Here is a 20583-nt window from a genome sequence, read left to right as displayed (position 1 = left end):
CTTAAGTAGCTGTCTTAAATTTTTAAGTACAATCAAATTAGCTGTATAAGTTATTTCAACTTATATTAAACTGAATTTAAAAAAATATTTGTATGTTGTATAACGTATTTTAAAAAGTTGAAAACAGCACGAAAGTTGACAAGCACATACCATGCACTGTGAAGCCAAAATGCACGCATAAATATGGTATGAGGATATGAAACTCATTCAGCGTATATTAAAGATACCATGTTTTTGAAGCATTTTAGTGTAAATACCATGGTAACTGAATTTGGTAATCTGGCAGTATACCATGTTTTTTCAGTAGACTTGGACACTTACTTGTGCACAAAACAACAACAACAAACAAACAAACAAACAAACAAAAGCAACAAACAAGAAAAAAACAAATATTCCTGATTTTACATCAAAGCACACAGGGAATACAAACATTACAAACATGTAATGATTAACAACTGTCCCCACACTGCACATACATGTTTAAAATGTTAAAATATTTATTTATTCAACAATTAATGTATCAAACCAATCATATTAAAAATGACAGATAGGCTATTAAAAGCAAAGCATGTAACCTATTGAAATGAATGTAATTCCCAGTTATTGCATATTTAACTCAATATTTAAAGGTAGGTTTTTGACATTTGATTTCTACATTTGCTCCAGTGATGAAATCTGGTTAAATACTTTATTTAACCAGTGATTTTTTTTTTTTGGTCAATCAGATAAATATATATATAAAAAATGCTATGTTAAATGCCTCACATTTTAAGTGATGTTTGATTTGCAAGTTCTATTAATGAAAATGATGAGATTTGACTGTAATGAGAATTATTTTTAAGCAAAATATGAATAGAATAATGCATAGTAATTTCTTATTTACTTTAGACTTTGGCATGAAATATGTCCTAGACATGTTCTTTCATTATTTTCTCCTCCTTGCAGAGCCACAGAGTGTCATTGACAGTGTAGGACAGAAAACACTCTCACTTCATTTTAATTGCTTTTGCTGTGTTTGACAATAGAGTAATTTCAGAATTGATCCTCCACTGACCTGTCCTACTTACCCTGTCTTATAGAAAGTTGAATTCAAATTACCAGTGTAAATTAATTTTTTGATATGTAAAGCATTGCCCTGCATACTAATATGATATTATATTTTTATACAATAAAGTTCATGATACAGTAATTAAAGGACGCTACCGTCTTTTTAACAGACAGGAGCATGTTGTAGATGTAATCATGGTTTCTCTACAATAGAGGGAATGATCAGTACTAAACTGCATTAAATGATACTTATTATTTAAAAAAATAACATCAAAGATGGTCTTCTTTCCTTTTCCCTGTTCTGTTCTTATTTATTTTATTCAAGTTATGAGAAGATCACACACATCGGTTCTGGTGAGTTTCTTTTCTTCTTTTTTATGATATTTAACATTTTTTATGTAATTGTGCTCATAATCTATGTATATATCGTGCTATTTTCTCCATCACAAATGGTTAAATTGTTTAGATTAAAAAAATAATAATTTACTAATTTTAAGTAGGTTTTTTTAGCAACACCAGAAAAACAATATGTGTTATGTGAAAAATTTTCTTAGTGGCGTCAGATTGAAATTAAAAATCTATTTAAAAGCATCCTGTATGTTCAACTCAATATTTAGAACAATATCTGCCATAATATTTTACTATGTGACGGTGTCAGCATATATCGAGTGATGGACAAGGAAACCGTTTTATGAGCAAATAAAAGAAGCAGAAAACAAACCCTGAACATGCTAATTTGTCTAAAATCATTTTATTTTGCACTTCTGTGGTGTGTTCACGCATTTCCATCCCTCATGTTCTGGTTCACATGTTAATCACATATGTGCACATGCCTTTGTTTATTCACATGAAAATAATGTGAAACACTGAGAGCAGATGTGTGGCTTTTATTGGGACTTCAGTGGAACTATTGGAGATTCCTCTAATGTTACACTGTCATCTAGAGGCAGCAGTGAGAAAAACACCAAAGATTTAAAGGGATAGTTCACCCAAAAATCAACCTTCTGTCATTATTTACTCCAAACTTGCATGATTTTTGTCCATACAATGAAAGCCAATGAGGTCCAGTGTAGGTATTCCACCAGTGTTCTTCAAAACATCTGTTGTGCTCCACAGAATAAAGAAAGTCATACAGGTTTGGAACAATATGATGAGAATTTCCCACTTTCCCTAGAAAGCACTGTCTTTTCTCTATCGGTGTGGCTTCTTTAATAAGTTCTACAGCTTCGACTGTAATTCTTCATTTACAGCAGCATATTTTGACACGGTCATTAACACGTTCCCCAGGTGCCGCAGTGAGAAGGAGTGTTAAGGCCTCTGTTTCGCACTTCACTCAACTCACATTTCATACCATTTTATTTCTCATCACTGCAGGTGAAAGTGTGAAAACAAGCGGCTTTTATGATTCTTTTCCCCATGAGCTGCTGCTCCACGTGATGAACGTTAGAGGAATCAGACTTCATAATGCATGCCATTCTCCACACACCCTCAAGCCATCAAAGATGTAGATGAGTTTGTTTCTTTATTAGATTTGATAAATTTTGTAGCTTTCCATCACTTGCTCATCAATGGATGCTCTGCAGTGAATGGGTGCCGTCAGAATGAGAGTCCAAACAGCTGATAAAAACATCACAATAATCCACACCACTCAGTTGATGTCTTGTGAAGCCAAAAGCTGTGTGTTTGTAAGAAACAAATCCATCATTAAGATGTTTTCAACTTCAAACCATTGCTTTCATCTGAAATATGAGTCCATAATCCATAATAATGCTCCTCCAGTGACAAAGTCCATCTCCTGTTGTCTCTCTAATCAAAATCCACCCACATATTTGTTCAGAGCTATTTTGGACTGTTTTGTCTTGTAAAAAGTGCTTGATCTGTGCAGATTTCTCTCCTGAAATAGACCATATGATTGGAGGAAGCGTTACTATGGATTATAGACTCGTATTTCTGCTGAAATCAAGTTAAACACTTAAAGATGGATTTGTTTCTTACAAACACACAGCTTTTGGCTTCACAAGATGTTAACTGATGGACTGGAGTGGTGTGGATTATTGTGATGTTTTTATCAGCTGTTTGGACTCTCATTCTGACGGCACCCATTCACTGCAGAGCATCCATTGATGAGCAAGTCATGTAATGCTGCATTTCTCCAAATCCAAATGAGGAAACAAACTCATCTACATCTTGGATGGTTTGAGGGTACATTTCATCTTAACTTAATGAAAATGAGAAATGTATTTTATTTAAAGCAATTTTATTTAAACCAGGATTATAGCAGGGTTGGGTTTCGTTCATGGAGTAACTGTCACACACACAAACATGAAGAGCATCAGTCTGAACTGAAGTGGTTTAATGTCATTCATCAGGCTGACGGCTGCTGGGTAGCAGCAGGTGTGTGGTTGTGTAATGTCTGTGGCAGCAGCAGAACGAGGCCGTGTTGGGTGGAGAAGCGCAGGATGGCATCTTTAACTAGTCAAACACAGCAGTAAAGGGGTTAAACTGTTCAAACACTGATAACGACTGCTCGTGGTTTAATACATGATGTCTGATCTCACTGCCCACCTTCACTGGATATGACCGTCTTTATCTGCCGCAGGAGGTTAAAAGGATGCTGTTCCTGCAGACGAGAGGACGCTTTCTGATTCCTCAGTGATTCAGCAGGGTACAGACACTTCATCACCTTCAGACAACAAAACCTGTCAACGGGAACAAGCACTTATTATGCCTAAACCTGTATATCTGCTATAGACCAAAAAACAAAAACAGCAAAACTTTTTTATTTTACAATAAAACTTTTTAGTCCTGATTTCATTTAAAATGTGATTTATAGTCATGTGTATTACCACTTTTACAAAATCTTATTTAATGCAACCTTAAACTTTGCAATATATGAATAAAATGATAATCCTAATTCTAGCAAACTAATATTAATAGCAAACTTTTTTGTTGAGATTTGATTTAGTATTTTTCATTTTTATTTAGCTTAAATTTTATATTAAAATGGTAAACTAATACTAGCAAGTTACTATTGTATTGTACAGATTTGTTTTTTGTCCCAATTTGATTTATTTTTAAATTTTGTTGTATTTTTATTTTTTATTATTTAAAAAAATTATCTTAATACCAGCAAGTTAATACAAATAGCCAGCTTTTTCATTTAGATATTTTGTCCCAATTTGATTTATTTTTAATTATTATTAGAATTAATAATAATCCTAATACTTGCAAGCTAATATTAATAGCATTTTTTTTCAGAATTGTGTTTTTTGGTCCCAATCCTTTTGATGATGATTATTATTATACGACACCTGACAGCAACACCTGCACTGTTTCAATTTACACTACAGTCTGTGTGTGAAATCACAAGATCTCATCACTTTTTCCAGCAGAAGACGAGAACTGGAAACACATCCATCATAGCTGGATAGAAGAGAGTTCGGTCCACCTTCCCAGAGGCAAAGCGCTGCAGTATGCCGTCTTTCTGAGCCTCACTGGTGTTGACCTGAGTCAAACACACACAATAGATGCCAATGAATGCTGTTAGAGTGATTCAGATTAAAGATATTGATTGATCCATGTTTTAAAAGTGCTCTAAAATAACATTTTCAATTGTTAAAACGTTTTACATGTAAAGAAATGGCTAACATTTTATAATAAGGTCTCATTTGTTCATGATACAATAAAAAATACATGATAAAATACAATTGTTTGTTCATGTTAGTTCACAGTGCATTAACTTGAGTTAATGGATACAACTTTAACAAATGCATTTTTTAAATCAAAAGGTGAAATCACCAGAGATTAAATGCTGTAGAAGTATTGTTAGTTCATGTTATTTAACATTAACAAATGAGAGCTTATTGTAAAGTAAGTAAAGTGACACATTTGATTAATATATATATATAAAAAACATAATATTTGCTGCATCTGCACCAGTGATGTCAGTATAAAATCCAACCTCGTTGTCATATCAGTCAGAAAAACATATCAAAACAAAAAATGACTTTATAACAAAGGCTTTTCAAACTGGGGTCTAGGGGAAAAACTCCTAATAACAAATATTAAGCAAAACACACAAAACAAAACATTAAACAAACTAAATATGAAATTAGATTACAAATAAATAAATAAAAATACAACTAACAATATAGTATTATAGTGGGTAGGAAAAAAAAATTATTATGTAACTTAACTAAATATTTCCCAAATAATATTTGATCATGTGAGTTTTTACAACTGATGAAGGTGTTTGGATAGACACCGAAACGTCTTGTTAAGCTTTTTATAGTCCAGTGATTTTAATAAAAAGTACATTTTTTGGAAAGTTTTAAACACCTGGATGTTTTAGTGATGAATCTACAGACAAATGAGTTAGTAAGCACTATCTAGCAGCTCATTTGTGCTCTTTAGTATAGCACAGACATTATAGATAAATGTGTACCATGAGCTTTGGAGAGAGATTTGAGTGGAGAAATATGTTGATGATCAGCTCAGCTTTCTGGTGAAGCATGGCATAATCATTCTCACTGTACATGCCCTCTGATGCCATTATATCGCCGGCGTCTGCCAAATGCCTGAACCTAGAAACTCAGAACAGACCAATACACTGCCTCAATCACAGACGCTGCTTTTAGAGACACTAAACACAAACAGAAGAAGGGCTTTGTTCTGCTGTTGAATGGCGAGTATAGAGCGCCCTTTGCTGGACAGTCCCTGACCTCTCACACTCCAAGTAGAAGGAAAGGTCATTGACTAAGAAGTCCACTATAACTGTTTTGTTGATAATGCTTCGCATCTTGGGTTTAAACTTCTCTCCGTCGCTGCTGATATCGTACGACTGCTGGGCTTTGGATCGAACAGCGCAAGCTGGAGAAAAACAACAACAGGGTTTCATGAAGGTACATTTAAAACTTTTTAAGACAATAAGTAAAGAAAATTTAAGGAATAAATTGAATGGAGCACAATACGTCAATATGGTCTCTAAGTGTAAAAAATGCTTCAAAGTTTGAAAATATATACTGTATCCAATACTTCATTAAATATAAAAAAATAAATAATAAATAATAATAATAATAATAATTTCACTGTCAGTTATTCCTTTGTATTTGTCTGGTTTCCTAGTACAAATGTGTCAAAATGAAATTGATTGAAGTTTATGGTTAAAACAAGAACAAATATCTGCCAAAGAGCTCAGAAAAATCAACTTAATTCAAAGAGAAAACAAGTTTTCATTCCCCACTGACAGATATTTGTTCTTGTTTAAGCATCAACTCGCTTAATTTTGTCCAGACTTCATATCTTCATTGTGCAAACCCCAATAAATGTATGCTGATGTAAGGATATTTAGATATTTGTATTGGAAAACAAGATTAGACTGAAGAAGATATTCATTTTTTTGCAGTCCATGAAACATTTAATGCCATGAATTTAAGACTTCCTGCTCTGATTTTCTTAATGTGTAAAAATGTAAGTGAATACTTTTTAACACCAGCAGAAACCCTGAAATAGGTTCTGGTTGATCTGATGACCTCTGCAGTGAACAGATGGACCAAAGTCGGACTTACGCTGTGAGAAGTGCTTGTAGTCGTTTATCAGATAGTCTTCAAACTCAGTCCTGAAGTCACGGTCCTCTAGGGCCGACAGAAACTTTCTCACACTGCGGATGAAGCTGCTGAAAACCGTCCACGCATTTGTTTTCTGAAGAAGTCCACAAAAGAAATGAGCTCAACCCTTGCTAAAAATCATCCAAAAAGTGCAGGTTTTTGAATTTATTGAAATATTTTACCAGTTTGTACAGCAGCAGTGGACCTCTCACATTCGATTCAGATGACACGGGGGAACAAGAATAAAATGCTTCCTGATACTGCTTGAACCTGTTTGAGATCAAAGAGAAGTATTTGTGCTGCATGTGACCACTGTAAAACACTGAAAACAATCAAAAGATATCTCCTTAATATCTCTAATATCACCTAGACAGCACAAAGGTTACATGAATGTCAGGTCAGATTTATATGTACAGCGCTTTTAACAATAAACATTGTTTCAAAGCAGCTTTACAGATAATCATGATGTTATGGTTATAAATAATATCTTAATGTCTTACAGTCACATTTAGCAGATCAGAGCTGGGCGATAATACAGTTTACATTTAGCAATGCTTCAAGCAACCAAGCAGATGAGATTTGCTTAGTTTATATCAATTTACAAGAGCAAATAAATGTTCTGCTTAGATTTTTTTTTCTTTTTTCCCCAGAAGAAAACCCAGTAATATCACATGTGTCTCCTCTTCCAGACCAAATTCCAGACCAAAATTCAGTGTAAATTCAAACCAGTGTTATTTGCAGACTTATATTTATATATACAGTATGTATATTTATATAATATCCAGTAATACTTTGAAAAGGCTTTTATTTTTACATTTACATTTTAGTTTTAGTCATTATGTAATATGCTTTTGTCATTTTAAAATATAGCTTTAATGATTATTTGTAATAATTTAGTCATTTTTAGTCATTCAACTTCAACTGTTTTTTTTTTTTCAGTTAGTTGCAAAGGCAATATTTCAGTCTTTTTAAGTTTAACTAAAATTATTATATATATTAAGTTTGAGATTTTATTTTATATCAGCTTCATTTCAATTACCAAAAGCAATTTTTAAGAAGTTTAGTTTTAAAAATTCCTCATCAAATGATGATAAAATTATTTGAGCTGCTATCCACATTCATTTTATTGCTCTATACTTGTATTTCCTCCAAGTTGATTGTTAAATAAATCATAAATGAGAATCGCTCTCAGAAAAAATAGTGCCAAGCTGTGACAGGGCTGGTGCACTTTCAAAAGGTGTAATATGTACCATTTAGGGGTAAGTAAGGAACACAGATGAACCTTTTAGCTTTTGTACCTTAGGGTACTGACACAGTGACAGGTTACCTTTTTTCTTCTGAAATACAACTTTTGAGCAATAACATTTCCCATAAGTTTATATAACAATACCATGTGGCCTCCAGTGACTTGGCAACCAGATGCTGAATGGTGAAGATGACCTCTGGAGGAACCGTGTCCATCTGCTGCACACTGCTGATTATGTCAGCGCTGCACTGCAGGTACTCCACTGCAGGGGGAGACAGTGAACCATAGTGATACTTTTTTTGGCGCATGCAAAACCCTTGTTTAAAGAACAGCATAATTGAATCACTCTCATGTAATTTCAAGCCTGTGTTATTTTCTTTCTTTTCTCCATGCAATGCACTTTGTCAGTACTGTCAGTTTGAATCGCTGTTTACATACTGTAGGCCAAACATCTTCCCAGTAAATGATGTGAAGGTGAGTAAATGATGATATGTGGTTCATTTGTTGGGTGAACTATTCCTTTGACATTGAATTGAAATAGCACCACAATATCAATTAATGAAAGCAGTACCGTAATCTTGTCGCCGAAAGAATTTGTCTACAATGCCACGGATTTTGGCCTTCTGTCGTTTGGGATCGATGGTGCGCAGAGATTCTGCTTCCTGGACGAAGAGCAGTGCTCCGTCCGCATTGTGCTCCTGCAGGAACTGTCTGAAATGACCAATGTACTGAGATGATGTGAGGACCTCTTCAAATGACCTGAAATTCAGCAGGAAAAAAAAACAGACAACTTGGTCTCAGTTTCAGAAATAATTTTTCCTGAGATAACTAGTATGCTTTTAGAAATGTGCTTCCCACAACTACAGCTTAGACACATATTTCCAAACCAGATCCTCTGCTAAGTTTAAAGGAATAGTTCACCCCAAAATGAACATTTACACACTCTTAGGCTATCCAAGATGTAGATGAGTTTGTTTCTTCATCAGATTTGAAGTAATGTAGCATTTCATCACTTGCTCGCCAATGGATGCTTTGCAGTGAATGGGTGCCGTCAGAATGAGAGCCTAACAAGTTAATAAAAACATCACAATAATCCACAAGTAATGCACACCACTCCAGTCCATCAGTTAACATGTTGAGAAGCGAAAAGCTGTGTTTTTATCAGCTGTTTGGACTCTCATTCTGACGGCACCCATTGACTGCAGAGGATCCATAGCGAGTAATGCTAAATTTCTTTCTGCTAAATCTAATGCTAAATTTCAAATCTGCTCCCATGAAGAAACAAACTCATCTTGGATGGCCTGAGGGTGAGTAAATTTTAAGCAAATTTTCATTTTTGGGTGAACTGTTCCTTTAATGTCAGGTAAGGGAAACATGGGTGCACCTGGGTTTTGTAGATGGCTTTTCAAAAATAATGCTGTCCTTTTTGAGAGTTTTCATCCGGAGATTATTAGAACACTTTGCTTTAGATTCGGGCACATCTGGAAGTGAAGCATACAGTAAAGTAGGTTTGTATACAGTCTGCTAAAACAAACACACACAGTTTAAACATAAAAGTTGTCTCTAGACGTTTTGTAAATCTGACATTAAGAACACCATTGAAGAATAGATCTCTTTATTTTTTTGCAAGTATCAATGAAATATTTAACATATGCAGTACCTTGAGCGAGGGGTGTTGTAATGTCACTCTCTGTTGTGATCGGTTCCTCATATGCATCTGCCCAATACAAGTCAGAGAAAGTGAGTCATTGTGAGAGGTCTTGAAAGAGACCAGTGTACTGTGTTCTCACCTGTGTTGTACTTGTGCAGCAGTGATCCTCCTCTCTGCAGGTCTTGCAGGGCCACTAAAGCCCAGCTGTCCTGAGACAGAGCGTCAGGGTCGAGACGACTGGAGCATCCTCCACACAACACTAACGCCTCCGTCTGAGTGAAGTGAGCTTCGGTTTCTGTCTCGAAACCACAGAACAGCAGCTCCTCTTCAATCTCCTCACTGCGAGAGCTCTGAAAGACAGAGAGAAGGTTCCTGGAAACTGCAGTGAAAGCATCCACTGGTTTGAGGCATTAGTTTAGGTCACTCACCAGGTGAGACACTAGAGCTTTATCCTCTGCATCTAAAAATGAGTCATAAACATCTTGTAGTTCCTGTAAATAGAACATATGCCAGATCTCATCACTTAATAAATACACTACCATTCAAAAGTTTTTGTTATGCTTGTGAAAGAAGAATAAGGCTGCATTTATTTGATCAAGAATGCAGTAAAATTCTGAAATATTTTTAGAATTTAAAATAGCTTTTTTCTATGTGAATATATGTTAAAATATAATTTATTCTTGTGATCAAAGCTGAATTTTCAGCATCGTTACTCCAGTCTTCAGTGTCACATGATCCTTCAGAAATCATTCTAATATACTGATTTGCTGCTCAAGAAACATTTCTGATTATTATCAATGTTGAAAACAGTTGTGCTGCCCAATATTTTTGTGGAAACTGTGATACATTTTTTTCCAGGATTCTTTGATGAATGAAAGCTCAAAAGAACAGCATTTATTTGAAATAGAAATCTTTTGGAACATTATAAATATATTGTATTTTTTATCAATTTAATGTGTTCTTGCTGAATAAAAAGTATTCATATCTTTCAAAACTAAATCTTACAGAAATTGCAGCAAACTGTCCATTATTTTGAATGGACAATTCATTTTATAATCAAAATTAATGCTGAGCAGTGGCTGTCCAAGTTCCTAAAGCATTAAGCGAAGATCCCAAAGAATGCATGAATTAATAATAATATATTTTTAAAAAAAGCATTTGAATGCATTGTAAGATGCTTTGGATTAAAATCATCAGCCAAATATAAATGTAAAGTCTTATGGGAGTATCTCTATATGACAGATGAAAGATTAGTGATATTAGCCATATTAATAATATTATATTAGTGATATTAGTAATAATTTCAAAAGTTTTAATTTGATCCATTCTGATGAATACTTATTAACACAAACCATGTGGAATAATGTGTACTGAGGAATCATGCACAATAAAGACCTAGGACATGTTTTAAGAAAGTAAAATTTGATTTCATGTTAACTTGAAAGCAAAATGAACTCATTTAAGTGACATATACCTTGCTTATTTCATATTTAGCCCTGTAAATCCATGGGACAGCCGCACTGCTGGGTAAAAGAGAACGCAGATGGTGGCTGGTGTTTGAATCCAGCCGTTCACAGCACGGCATGTTCTCTTTCAGGTACTTCTCTGTTATCCGCTGGGCCATGGTCTGTCTCTGTGCGCAGACTGGATCTTCTCCTTGTGCTTTCAGGACCAGCTGGAGGAAAAAGTCCAGATCCTCCAAGAGATCCAGCATCTGCTGCTTATCCACCAGGTCTTTGGCTTTCAGATAAGACTTAAAAGGACCTGCAGCCAGAGCCTCGGCAGACAGGGCCGGCTGGAGATAGCAGTGGACATCTGATGGTGGAGTATGAACGTTCACACGGCAGGGAATCTGACACGCTGGAGTTTGGGCGCATGTGTGATGGACAATAGCTTGGACAGAGGTTTCTGTATGTCTCTGAGGAGGATGTGCTATGTTTGAACACTTTAGATCCTCCTGGCCGGCTGGTGGAAGCCACAAGCAGATGCTGTTGGACTGTGAACGGACTGTGTTCGGCTTACATGAACTCCACAGGAGCCGTTTGCTGCGTTTACTGCAGTAGGATTTAGCAGGGTTCAGCGTGGGATTCGTCTTGCCCCGTTTACGCTCACATGAGGAGGGAGATGGAGCAGGAGGAGAGGAAAAAGACGAGTATTTCTCTACAATGGGCTGACATTCAGGCACACGCCACAGCCAGGATTTACAGCAGTGTAAGAACTGAGGAAGCCAATACGACTGCAGCCGGCACAGAGCTTTCTTTCTCAGCTCTGCCAAAACACGCTTCTGGGCACTAAGTGGGCATTCTTTGGTCAGAAGCTCAGTCATGTCCTCTAAAAACATACAATATGATAACATATTCAGTAATTAGTACAGACGAAATTAAAAGCCAAAAAAATGCAGCCTTGGTAAGTAGAACAGACTCTTCTTGCAAAAACATGAACAAATCTTACCGACCCCAAACTTATGATAGTGTAATAACAGAACAGAAATAGTGTGGTATTTAAGGGAAGAGGAGAGAAACACATGCACTGCCTCACCTGCGTGTATATGGCAGACAGACAGGATGGCAGAGCCTTCGCTCAGGGGAGAGAGTCTGATCGCTTTCTGAAGTGCTTGACGATTCAAAGTCTGCAACACATCTTCATTTTTTTCTTCTTTCATACTCAACAACATGGACAGTCTCACACAGAACAGAAGAAGCTCCTCCTCTGCTCGAAAACACATTATACACGTAGCATAAGCACTGGCAAAATTTAGTTTTCATTTATTTATTTTGTCATTTTTGCTTAAGTTGGGACAGTATGGAGGGCAGAAAGCAAAGTGGGAGACAAGATCAAAACATCAGAGCGCTACCCATAATGCTACAGGCTCTACTAGTTTTCATTTGAAATGTAAATCAGATGTAAACTTGACTCTAATTGCAGAATTGAAGGATTTGTAAAATTAAACTGGTTTGGATGCTGAATGAATTTAAAAGGAAAAATGTAAATCAGTGCAGTCTCACACCAGCAGTGCCCTTGAGAAACGAACGAAATCTCTGGATTCCCCTCACGCTGCCGAGACACTTCCTCAACAGCCACTGATCCGCCAGAGTCCATTTCAAATCCTCTGAAAAAAAGCATCATTAAAACCAAAACAAAGCAAAACCAAAAAAGAAAAACTAATACTATATATTAAAGAAATAATTCACCCAAAAATGAAAATTTCCTGAAAAATGAATCACCGTTAGGCCATCCAGGCTTGTTTCTTCATGGGAACAGATTTGGAGAAATGTAGCATTCCATCAGTTCTTCACCTGCAGTGAATGGGTGCCGTCAGAATAAGAGTGCAAATACCACACCACTCCAGTCTATCAGTTAATGTCTTGTTGTTTATAAGAAACAAATCCATCATTAAAAACTTTTTAATTTCAAACTGTTACTTCTGGCTAAAATGTAAGTCTATAATCCATAATATTGCTCTTTCCACTGAAAAAGTAATCTGGTCTGATTTAGGAGAGAAATACACACAGATCAAGAACTGTTTACAATCAAAAACAGCTCTAAAAAAATATATGTGGGTGAGTTTTAATGTGAGAGACAACATGCAAGCACTAGACTTTTCCAAAGGAGGAAGCGTTATTATGCATTATGGACTTGTTTTATTGGCCAGAAATTATGGTTTAAAGTTAAAACTTTTGGATTTGTTTCTTACAAACATGCAGCTTTTGTCTTCCCAAGATGTTAATTGATGGACTGGAGTCGTGTGGATTATTGTGATGTTTTAATCAGCTGTTTGGACTCTCATTCTGACGGCACCCATTCACTGCAGAGCATCCATTGCTGAGTAAGTTATATGCTACATTTCTCCAAATCTGTTCTGATGAAGATACAAACTTATCTACATCTCGTAGATGTCCTGAGGGTGAGGACATTTCCAGCTAATTGTAATTTTTGGGTGAACTATTCCTTTAATATGACCCACACCAGACAACTTTCACAGAAGCACATATCACTGTCATGTGAACGTAATATTACCTGTGGATTTACAGGATACGAAGTCAAGGATCTCTGAGCAGAGAATGAAATTGTGATAGAGCTCCGTTTGTTTGAAGTAAACCATCCGGTGCGTGTCTAACCATCTGAGAAATGCTCCAGTGTTCACCTGACAGAAAATATGTTTACAGATATTAGATGTTTTGGCCAACAGCTGGTTAATATTCTCATAAATAACATCCTACCCGAGCAAAGGGCACATTTGGCCACATTAACCACTTGTTTTGTTTGAGCATGTAGAGAGGGGTTTGCCCAAACACCTAAAAACAGGACAAACATGTATGATCGGTCCAGGATAAACACTAAAGATATGGAAGTGAAGAGCAGATATAAGATTTCATCTTACTGGAAGACTTAGAAATGTATTGAAGAAATCCACAAAAACTTCATCGTTCAGGAGAAACTTGAGCTCCATGTTGTTGTTTTTCTCTGCAAATATGTGTTAATAAACTTCAAGATTATTTGATACTTTGATACCCTTGCAGTGTATTCTGGGTTTAATAAATGTTAAAGCCGAACTGACCCTGTTGATCAGCATGTTTTCCTCTGGTTTGCTGTCGTCTCATTTCTAATTTGTTAAAAATTATGGCTAAGCAAATAGCTTTCTGTTGCTTTGGCAACGTTTTTATTTACTCCTCTTCTGCCAAATTAAATAAATACAAATCTAAATACAACGTTTATCTACCAGGCTTAGGCTCTCACTACTGTGGTCGATATATAATATATAAAATTCATATTTAATTTATTTTATAACCAGGTTATCAGCAGGATTATTATTATGTATGATTACGCATTGTTATTATTATGTAGAAGCACGCACACGTGTGTGTCGTCACATCCGGTCGCGGCCTCCGCATCGGTCTTCCTCATCCTAGAAGGAGTCTGTCAGAGCAGCGGGACCAGAGACGAAACACAGCTACCGGAGACCGAATTAAACTACATTTCTGTGCTCTGAACTCGAAGTAAACATCTTTAGCTTCTTCACACCGTGAATGGATCATGGAGTGTGTAAGTAGTGCGAGTTTAAACTGAGACAGTTGATCTGAGAGCCGTCAGACGTTAACTGACTAACGGCGGCTTTTGTTTGTTCTTGTGTTATAATATACTAAATAACTAATGTCGGCTAAAATGTTAAGATAGCGTGCTGAGTGTTATTAGTTAGGTGAGTCTTGTGTCGTGTAAGTTAGTATTTTCCATTAATTTGAAGCCAGTTAGTTACACTTCGCCTGCGGTTAACTAGGTTAGTGCTGTGCTGCTAGTTAACTGCCGTTACACTAGTACTGCGTTTACTGCACTAGTCTTCTGCTCTTACTGTAATGCTGGACAAATCCACTGCTGTTACTCTAGATTTGCCGTTGTTACTTCAGTACAGTCAGTTCTGTTGCTTTTACACTAGTAGTGCTTTAGTTTGCTGGCACACTATATTGGCAAAAGTATTGGCACCCCCTTCTAATGAACATGTTTGACTACTTTAGTCATTTCCATGAGTACAAATCTTAATGTTTAAGCATATAATTATATTCTAGGGAATTGTGTGCTGGAACAGAGATGGAAATACAATTTTTAGATGCATGTATTATGTCTCCATCTTTGTAGCCACAGTTTTGTTAGTGCTGTTTTCTGTTCTTAAGAAGGGCTTTTGTCCTTATAGTGTCTATACAAGTCATTGGTGTTTGGTGATGAGGTTTTGGCTCAAGGTCTGCTTATAAAGTCACACCAGAGGAGTTCAGCTGGGATCAGGACTTGGCTTTCTGCAGACCAGTCAAGTTCTTCCACACTGACTGAATCAATCATGTCTTTTTGAACCGTGTCTTATACACAGAGGCACTCTCATGTTAGAATAGAAAAGGGTCCTGTCCAAACTGTTGCTATAAAATTAGAAGCACACAATTCCCTAGAATATCATTATATGCTTTAACATTAAGATTTGTACTCATATAAATTACTAAAGTAGTCAAACATGTTTATTAGAAGGGGGTGCCAATACTTTTGGCAATATAGTGTATTAGTACAGTATTTATCTTATTATCAGTGTTTAACCTAACAGTTTTTGAGCTAGTAAGCTGTCTAGTTTAGGGAATAGGCAGAGCTCAAGCTTTGAGGTTTAACTCAAATTATCTGAAGCTATGGAGTTAAAAAAAGAGTTAATTAATGTATAACGACATCAATTCTTTCAAGCGAACAGAACTGTCCTGCTGTTAACTCCTCTGGTTAATATGTATTTACTAGATACATTTTAGCCTTTGGTTAGTTAGTTAGTTAGTTAGAACAACTCAAAATCAACTTTTTGTTAACCCTCACCTAACTCTAATGTATTTTATTTGATATAAAAATTTCTAAGGCCCCTAAATGATCAACACAATCAAAACGTTGCTGAAAGTCTGGTTGGACACAATTTACTACATGCCTTCTGTTGTCTGATTGATGGTTTATACTTTTTTTTTTTTTTTTTTGCAAGTAAAAGGTCTTTTAGTATCATTTTACAAAGTCCACCTTCAGGTTGTTCATGTGTCTTTTTGTTGTAAAATCTTTACAGAATTTTATATAATAAATGTAAAAAATAACTGATATTGTTAGTAATATTTCAAAATGAACACTTAGCTTTACTTGAGTATACAGTAATGAGTATGAGTATCAAATATGATCATCAGGCTTTTGAGGAATTTTGTTCTATTTTGTCTAAAGGTTCAATAAACTTCCCTTTAAAATGTGATTTTTCTAACTATTATTTCTTGTGTGAGGGTTTACTGGGTTAATCAGCAAGAACTTTTATCAGAAAAATGATCACAAGGTAAAAATGAAAGTGAGCTTTGAATGTTCACATCTTGACATCTGTTTTTCAGGTTCCTGCTGTTCTAGATGAGTTGGACGGTAAAAAGGAGGCGCACATAGAGGGTAAGAATGTGAATAAATAAAGATGATACTGCAGTCCTGCGATGACCTGCAGCTCATGTGCGAGATATGAAAGCAGAGCCGAGCAGGGGTTTGACTTCAGTGTTTGGAGTAAAATCTGAGACTGAAGTGACAACAGAAATATGATCCAGTGACATTTTGTTCTCTTGACATGCTTTCTCTGATATTTTAATTTTTTTTAAAAAAGCTTGTTCATGATTTAATGTTTTAGACTATGCTTTTTCAAGCATTAAAATAGCAAATTATTAATTTTGGGTTTTCACTTTATTTCAAACCAGATCCTGAGTATAATGTCTACACCCGCTTCATGAAATCCCACCGCTGCTACGACCTGGTGCCCACCAGCTCAAAGTTGGTGGTGTTTGACACTTCTCTACAGGTTGGTTTTCAGAAAAAATCAAATGTTGTTTAAACCTTGTTTACAATCTATTAATTTCCAAAATATCACACATTTCTGTGTGAAACAAAACAATCATTAAAAGAAAAGTTCACTCAAAAATGAAGGTTTGCTGAAAAGGTACTTACACTCAGGCAATCCAAGATGTAGATGAGTTTGTTTCTTCATCAGATTTGGAGAAATGTAGCATTCCATCACTTGCTCACCAATGGATCCTCTGCAGTGAATGGGTGCCGTCAGAATGAGAGTCCAAACAGCTGATAAAAACATCACAATAATCCACAACACTCCAGTCCATCAGTTAACGTCTTGTGAAGTGAAAAGCTGTATTTGTTTATAAGAAACAAATCAATCAAGATATCATCAGCTCTTTGGACTTTCGTTCTGACGGCACCCATTCGCTGCAGAGGATCCATTGGTGAGCAAGTGATGGAATGCTACATTTCTCCAAATCTGATGAAGAAACAAACTCATCTACATCTTGGATGGCCTGAGGATGAGCACATTTTCATGTTTGGATGAACTATTCCTTTAATTAATTAGCTCATGTAAAGTGTCTGTTCCACACCAGAATACAGCAAGACTGGATGTGCATTTGCTAAAACTATGCCTAAAAAGCATTTTGGCTATTTTGTAACATTATATAAAAAGTGATGTTAGCAGGAAAGGTATGTTGTTTAATAGAGAGAACATATTATTACTTTCTGATAAAAGATAATTAACATACACACAAAATATTTGGAATGATATGAATAATTGATATTAGAATCAGGCACATGGGGTCAGTATTTCATGTTGACTTCAGGGGTTGGATATATTTGCTCTGTACTTTGTGTCAACATTCATGACATTTAATCTGTCCCGAGTGCCTGCTGGTTAATTCATGGTTGTATGGTTACCAGGTGAAGAAGGCGTTCTTTGCTCTGGTGTCTAATGGAGTGAGAGCAGCACCTCTCTGGGACAGCAAGAAACAATGCTTTGTTGGTAAGCAAGTTTTTTTTTTTTTGGAAATGTAAATATAGTGTGAATGTTTGATAAGATTAAACTGCAATCACAATAAATTGATATTGCATAATGAAAATCATTAAGGGTAGATCGGATCCATTGTGATTTGATTGGATCATTGGATCAATTTAGACTGTGTTGTTATTATTTTTCCCTATTCATGTGTTTTTGATTGCATCAGCCAAAAAAAAAAAAAAAAAATTAGATGTGGAGCAAGTTATTACTTTGTGTGTGTGTGTGTGTGTGTGTGTGTGTGTGTGTGAGAGAGAGAGAGAGATTATGTACATATTATGTAATAATAATAATATAAAAATGTAATTTTAATTCAATAACTAATTTACAATAATTTATTGTTATTGGAACAAATGTCTTGAAAGTAGTTCTAATTTAACATATGTCTTGTTTTCTTTATATGCTTTCTATTGTAGGTATGCTGACCATCACAGATTTCATCAATATACTTCATCGCTATTACAAGTCTCCTCTGGTAAAATTTGTTACTCTCCCATTGATGTTTTTCCTCAAGTCTCTTTGAGGAACATTTAAAACAGTTTTTTTCTTTTTCTGTTTTAGGTCCAGATATATGAATTAGAAGAACACAAAATAGAAACATGGCGAGGTGGGAATGATTTTTGTGTATTCGTGAGGTTTATACTCGGATATGTGAGCCTGTGACTGATCTCTCTTTTTCTTATAGAGGTCTACTTGCAAGACTCCTTCAAACCTCTCGTCAGCATATCGCCCAATGCCAGGTAAGAGTTTGTCAGAGAGCAGATTGAATGGTTTTGTTGGAGAGTTCTGATTACGTCCAATGTTTTTTTTTTTTCTCTCTCTCTCAGTCTATATGATGCTGTCTCATCTTTACTGAAGCATAAGATCCACAGATTACCCGTCATTGATCCTCTAACAGGAAACACGCTCTACATCCTGACACACAAGAGGATCCTCAAATTCCTGAAGCTCTTTGTAAGTTTCCTGCCCTGTAACGACTCACTGAATGTTTCCTGTGACACATTGATTTATTTGGCAGTGGTCTGTCACAGAGTGGTTGCTGTAACTCTGTCACAACTTTTTAAGCAACTATTTTAAAATTTCCCCGTTTACTCATCTATTGGCCCAACTTGGAATTTAGTTTTCTTTCTAGAAACACAGTCCTCATGTTTATGTTAACGATCTCCGACAGATATCTGAGATGCCCAAGCCTGCGTTTCTGTCTCAAATGCTGGAGGAGTTGAACATCGGAACGTTTCACAACATCGCAGTGGTTCACTCGGATACGCCGCTCTACGCCGCGCTCGGCATCTTCGTGGAACAGAGAGTGTCTGCCCTTCCTGTGGTGGATGAAAATGGTGAGAGGAAATTAATACATTACTTTTTATATATTGTAAATTACAAATCTGTGGTTTTATTTTCTTCCTCTTCACTTGATGTGTTTTCATGGTTTCTCTCTCGTTTATGCCGACAGGACGTGTGGTCGACATCTACTCCAAGTTTGACGTTATAGTAAGTTTAGTGTGTTTGTGTCTGTTGTTTCTAACTAGAACGCTGTGCTGGTGGTGTTAGATTATCGAATGTGTGTGATGGTGTTTCTGTTTCGATTGGACTCAGCGTGTCTAAAGCCTCTGGTTGTATTGATCAGCTTGAGTGAATGCAGCCACTGCAGTACATGATCTCATAATGCTGTTTTTTTAACACTATATCCTTAATTTAATATCTTACAGAAATAGTTCACCCAAAAATTAATATTTTTTCATCTCACCTATCCAAGATGAGTTTATTTCTTCAAGGGAACAGATTTGGAGAAATGTAGCATTCCATCACTTGCTCACTAATAGGTCCTCTGCAGTGAATGGGTGCCGTCAGAATGAGAGTCCAAACAGCTGATAAGAAACATCACAATAATACACAAGGAACAAATCCATGAAGACATTTTTAACTTCAAACTGTTGTTTCCAGCTAAAATATATAACGTTTCCTCCAGTTAAAAAGCATCTGTTGTCTCTCATATTAAAATTTGTTTAGAGCTGTTTTGATGTGTTTGATCTGTGCAGATTTCTCTGCCGATCCAGACCAGACCATTTTTTTCACTAACAAAAGAAATATGTATAGATTTTCTTAATTTTTGGGTGAACTATTCCTTTAAAGTCTCTGTGTTGTATCTCTCTGTGTTTGTCTCAATCTGGTTTTCTTATCATCACACAGAATCTAGCCGCTGAGAAGACTTACAATAACCTGGACATCACCGTGACTAAAGCCCTCCAGCATCGCTCGCAGTATTTTGAGGGTGTGCTCACCTGCCGAGCCAGTGAGACGCTAGAGGCCATTATCAACCGACTGGTGGAGGCTGAGGTGAGAAACACATTCTGCTCAAATGCTTGGGGTCTGTAAGATTAAAAAAAAAGTAGTCTCTTCTGCTCACCAAGGTTGTATTTATTTGATCAAAAATACAGTAAAAACATTAATATTGTGTAAAATATTACAATTAATGTTTTCTACTGTAATGTTTATTGTAAAATGTAATATTTTTCTGTGATCAAAGCTGAATTTTCAGCATCATTACTCCGGTCTAGAAATCGTTCTAGATATTAGAAATCATTCTAATATGCTGATTTTCTGCTCAAGAAACATTTCTGATTATTATCAATGTTGAAAACAGTCGTGCTGCTTCGTATTTTCGTGGAAA

The 20583-nt window shown here is 35.9% G+C and overlaps 2 protein-coding genes across 2 annotated transcripts in view; one reads left to right on the top strand and one right to left on the bottom strand.

The window, feature by feature from the left end:
• Positions 1-3295: 3295 nt before the first annotated feature.
• rgsl1 (regulator of G protein signaling like 1) lies at positions 3296-14413 on the bottom strand. Its single transcript, XM_079377660.1, has 20 exons — positions 14109-14413; positions 13932-14014; positions 13771-13845; positions 13568-13694; positions 12558-12659; positions 12089-12259; positions 11025-11881; positions 9979-10041; positions 9690-9900; positions 9560-9616; positions 9284-9380; positions 8471-8658; positions 8044-8161; positions 6836-6923; positions 6615-6747; positions 5769-5916; positions 5492-5630; positions 4428-4552; positions 3613-3746; positions 3296-3519 (listed from the first exon to the last, which is right to left on the bottom strand). Exons 1-20 carry the CDS (start codon positions 14149-14151, stop codon positions 3413-3415), a joined length of 3066 nt encoding a protein of 1021 aa, XP_079233786.1. The 5' UTR covers positions 14152-14413; the 3' UTR covers positions 3296-3412.
• LOC306845093 (5'-AMP-activated protein kinase subunit gamma-1-like) overlaps positions 14403-20583 on the top strand; it is a 9058-nt gene continuing 2877 nt past the window's right edge. Inside the window, exons 1-11 of the mRNA XM_079377662.1 lie at positions 14403-14593; positions 16429-16480; positions 16777-16877; positions 17798-17879; positions 18329-18387; positions 18474-18519; positions 18598-18652; positions 18740-18866; positions 19084-19249; positions 19366-19403; positions 20103-20249. Of these exons, the coding sequence (XP_079233788.1) occupies positions 14585-14593; positions 16429-16480; positions 16777-16877; positions 17798-17879; positions 18329-18387; positions 18474-18519; positions 18598-18652; positions 18740-18866; positions 19084-19249; positions 19366-19403; positions 20103-20249 (882 nt within the window). The 5' untranslated portion in view covers positions 14403-14584. The remainder of the gene's footprint in view (positions 14594-16428; positions 16481-16776; positions 16878-17797; positions 17880-18328; positions 18388-18473; positions 18520-18597; positions 18653-18739; positions 18867-19083; positions 19250-19365; positions 19404-20102; positions 20250-20583) is intronic.

The sequence above is a fragment of the Barbus barbus genome (genome assembly GCF_936440315.1).
Source record: "Barbus barbus genome assembly, chromosome: 25".
Lineage (NCBI taxonomy): Eukaryota > Metazoa > Chordata > Actinopteri > Cypriniformes > Cyprinidae > Barbus > Barbus barbus.
This window is presented reverse-complemented; position numbering and strand designations above follow the sequence as displayed.

Excerpts from the sequence above, each read along its gene's own strand:
- rgsl1 (XM_079377660.1), bottom strand. The coding sequence starts at position 14,151 with ATGAGACGACAGCAAACCAGAGGAAAACATGCTGATCAACAGG. Across the intron at positions 14,015-14,108 it reads AAAACATGCTGATCAACAGG|AGAAAAACAACAACATGGAG; the intron begins GTCAGTTCGGCT and ends ACATATTTGCAG. Across the intron at positions 6,924-8,043 it reads AAGTCACTGGAGGCCACATG|GTTCAAGCAGTATCAGGAAG; the intron begins GTATTGTTATAT and ends GATCTCAAACAG.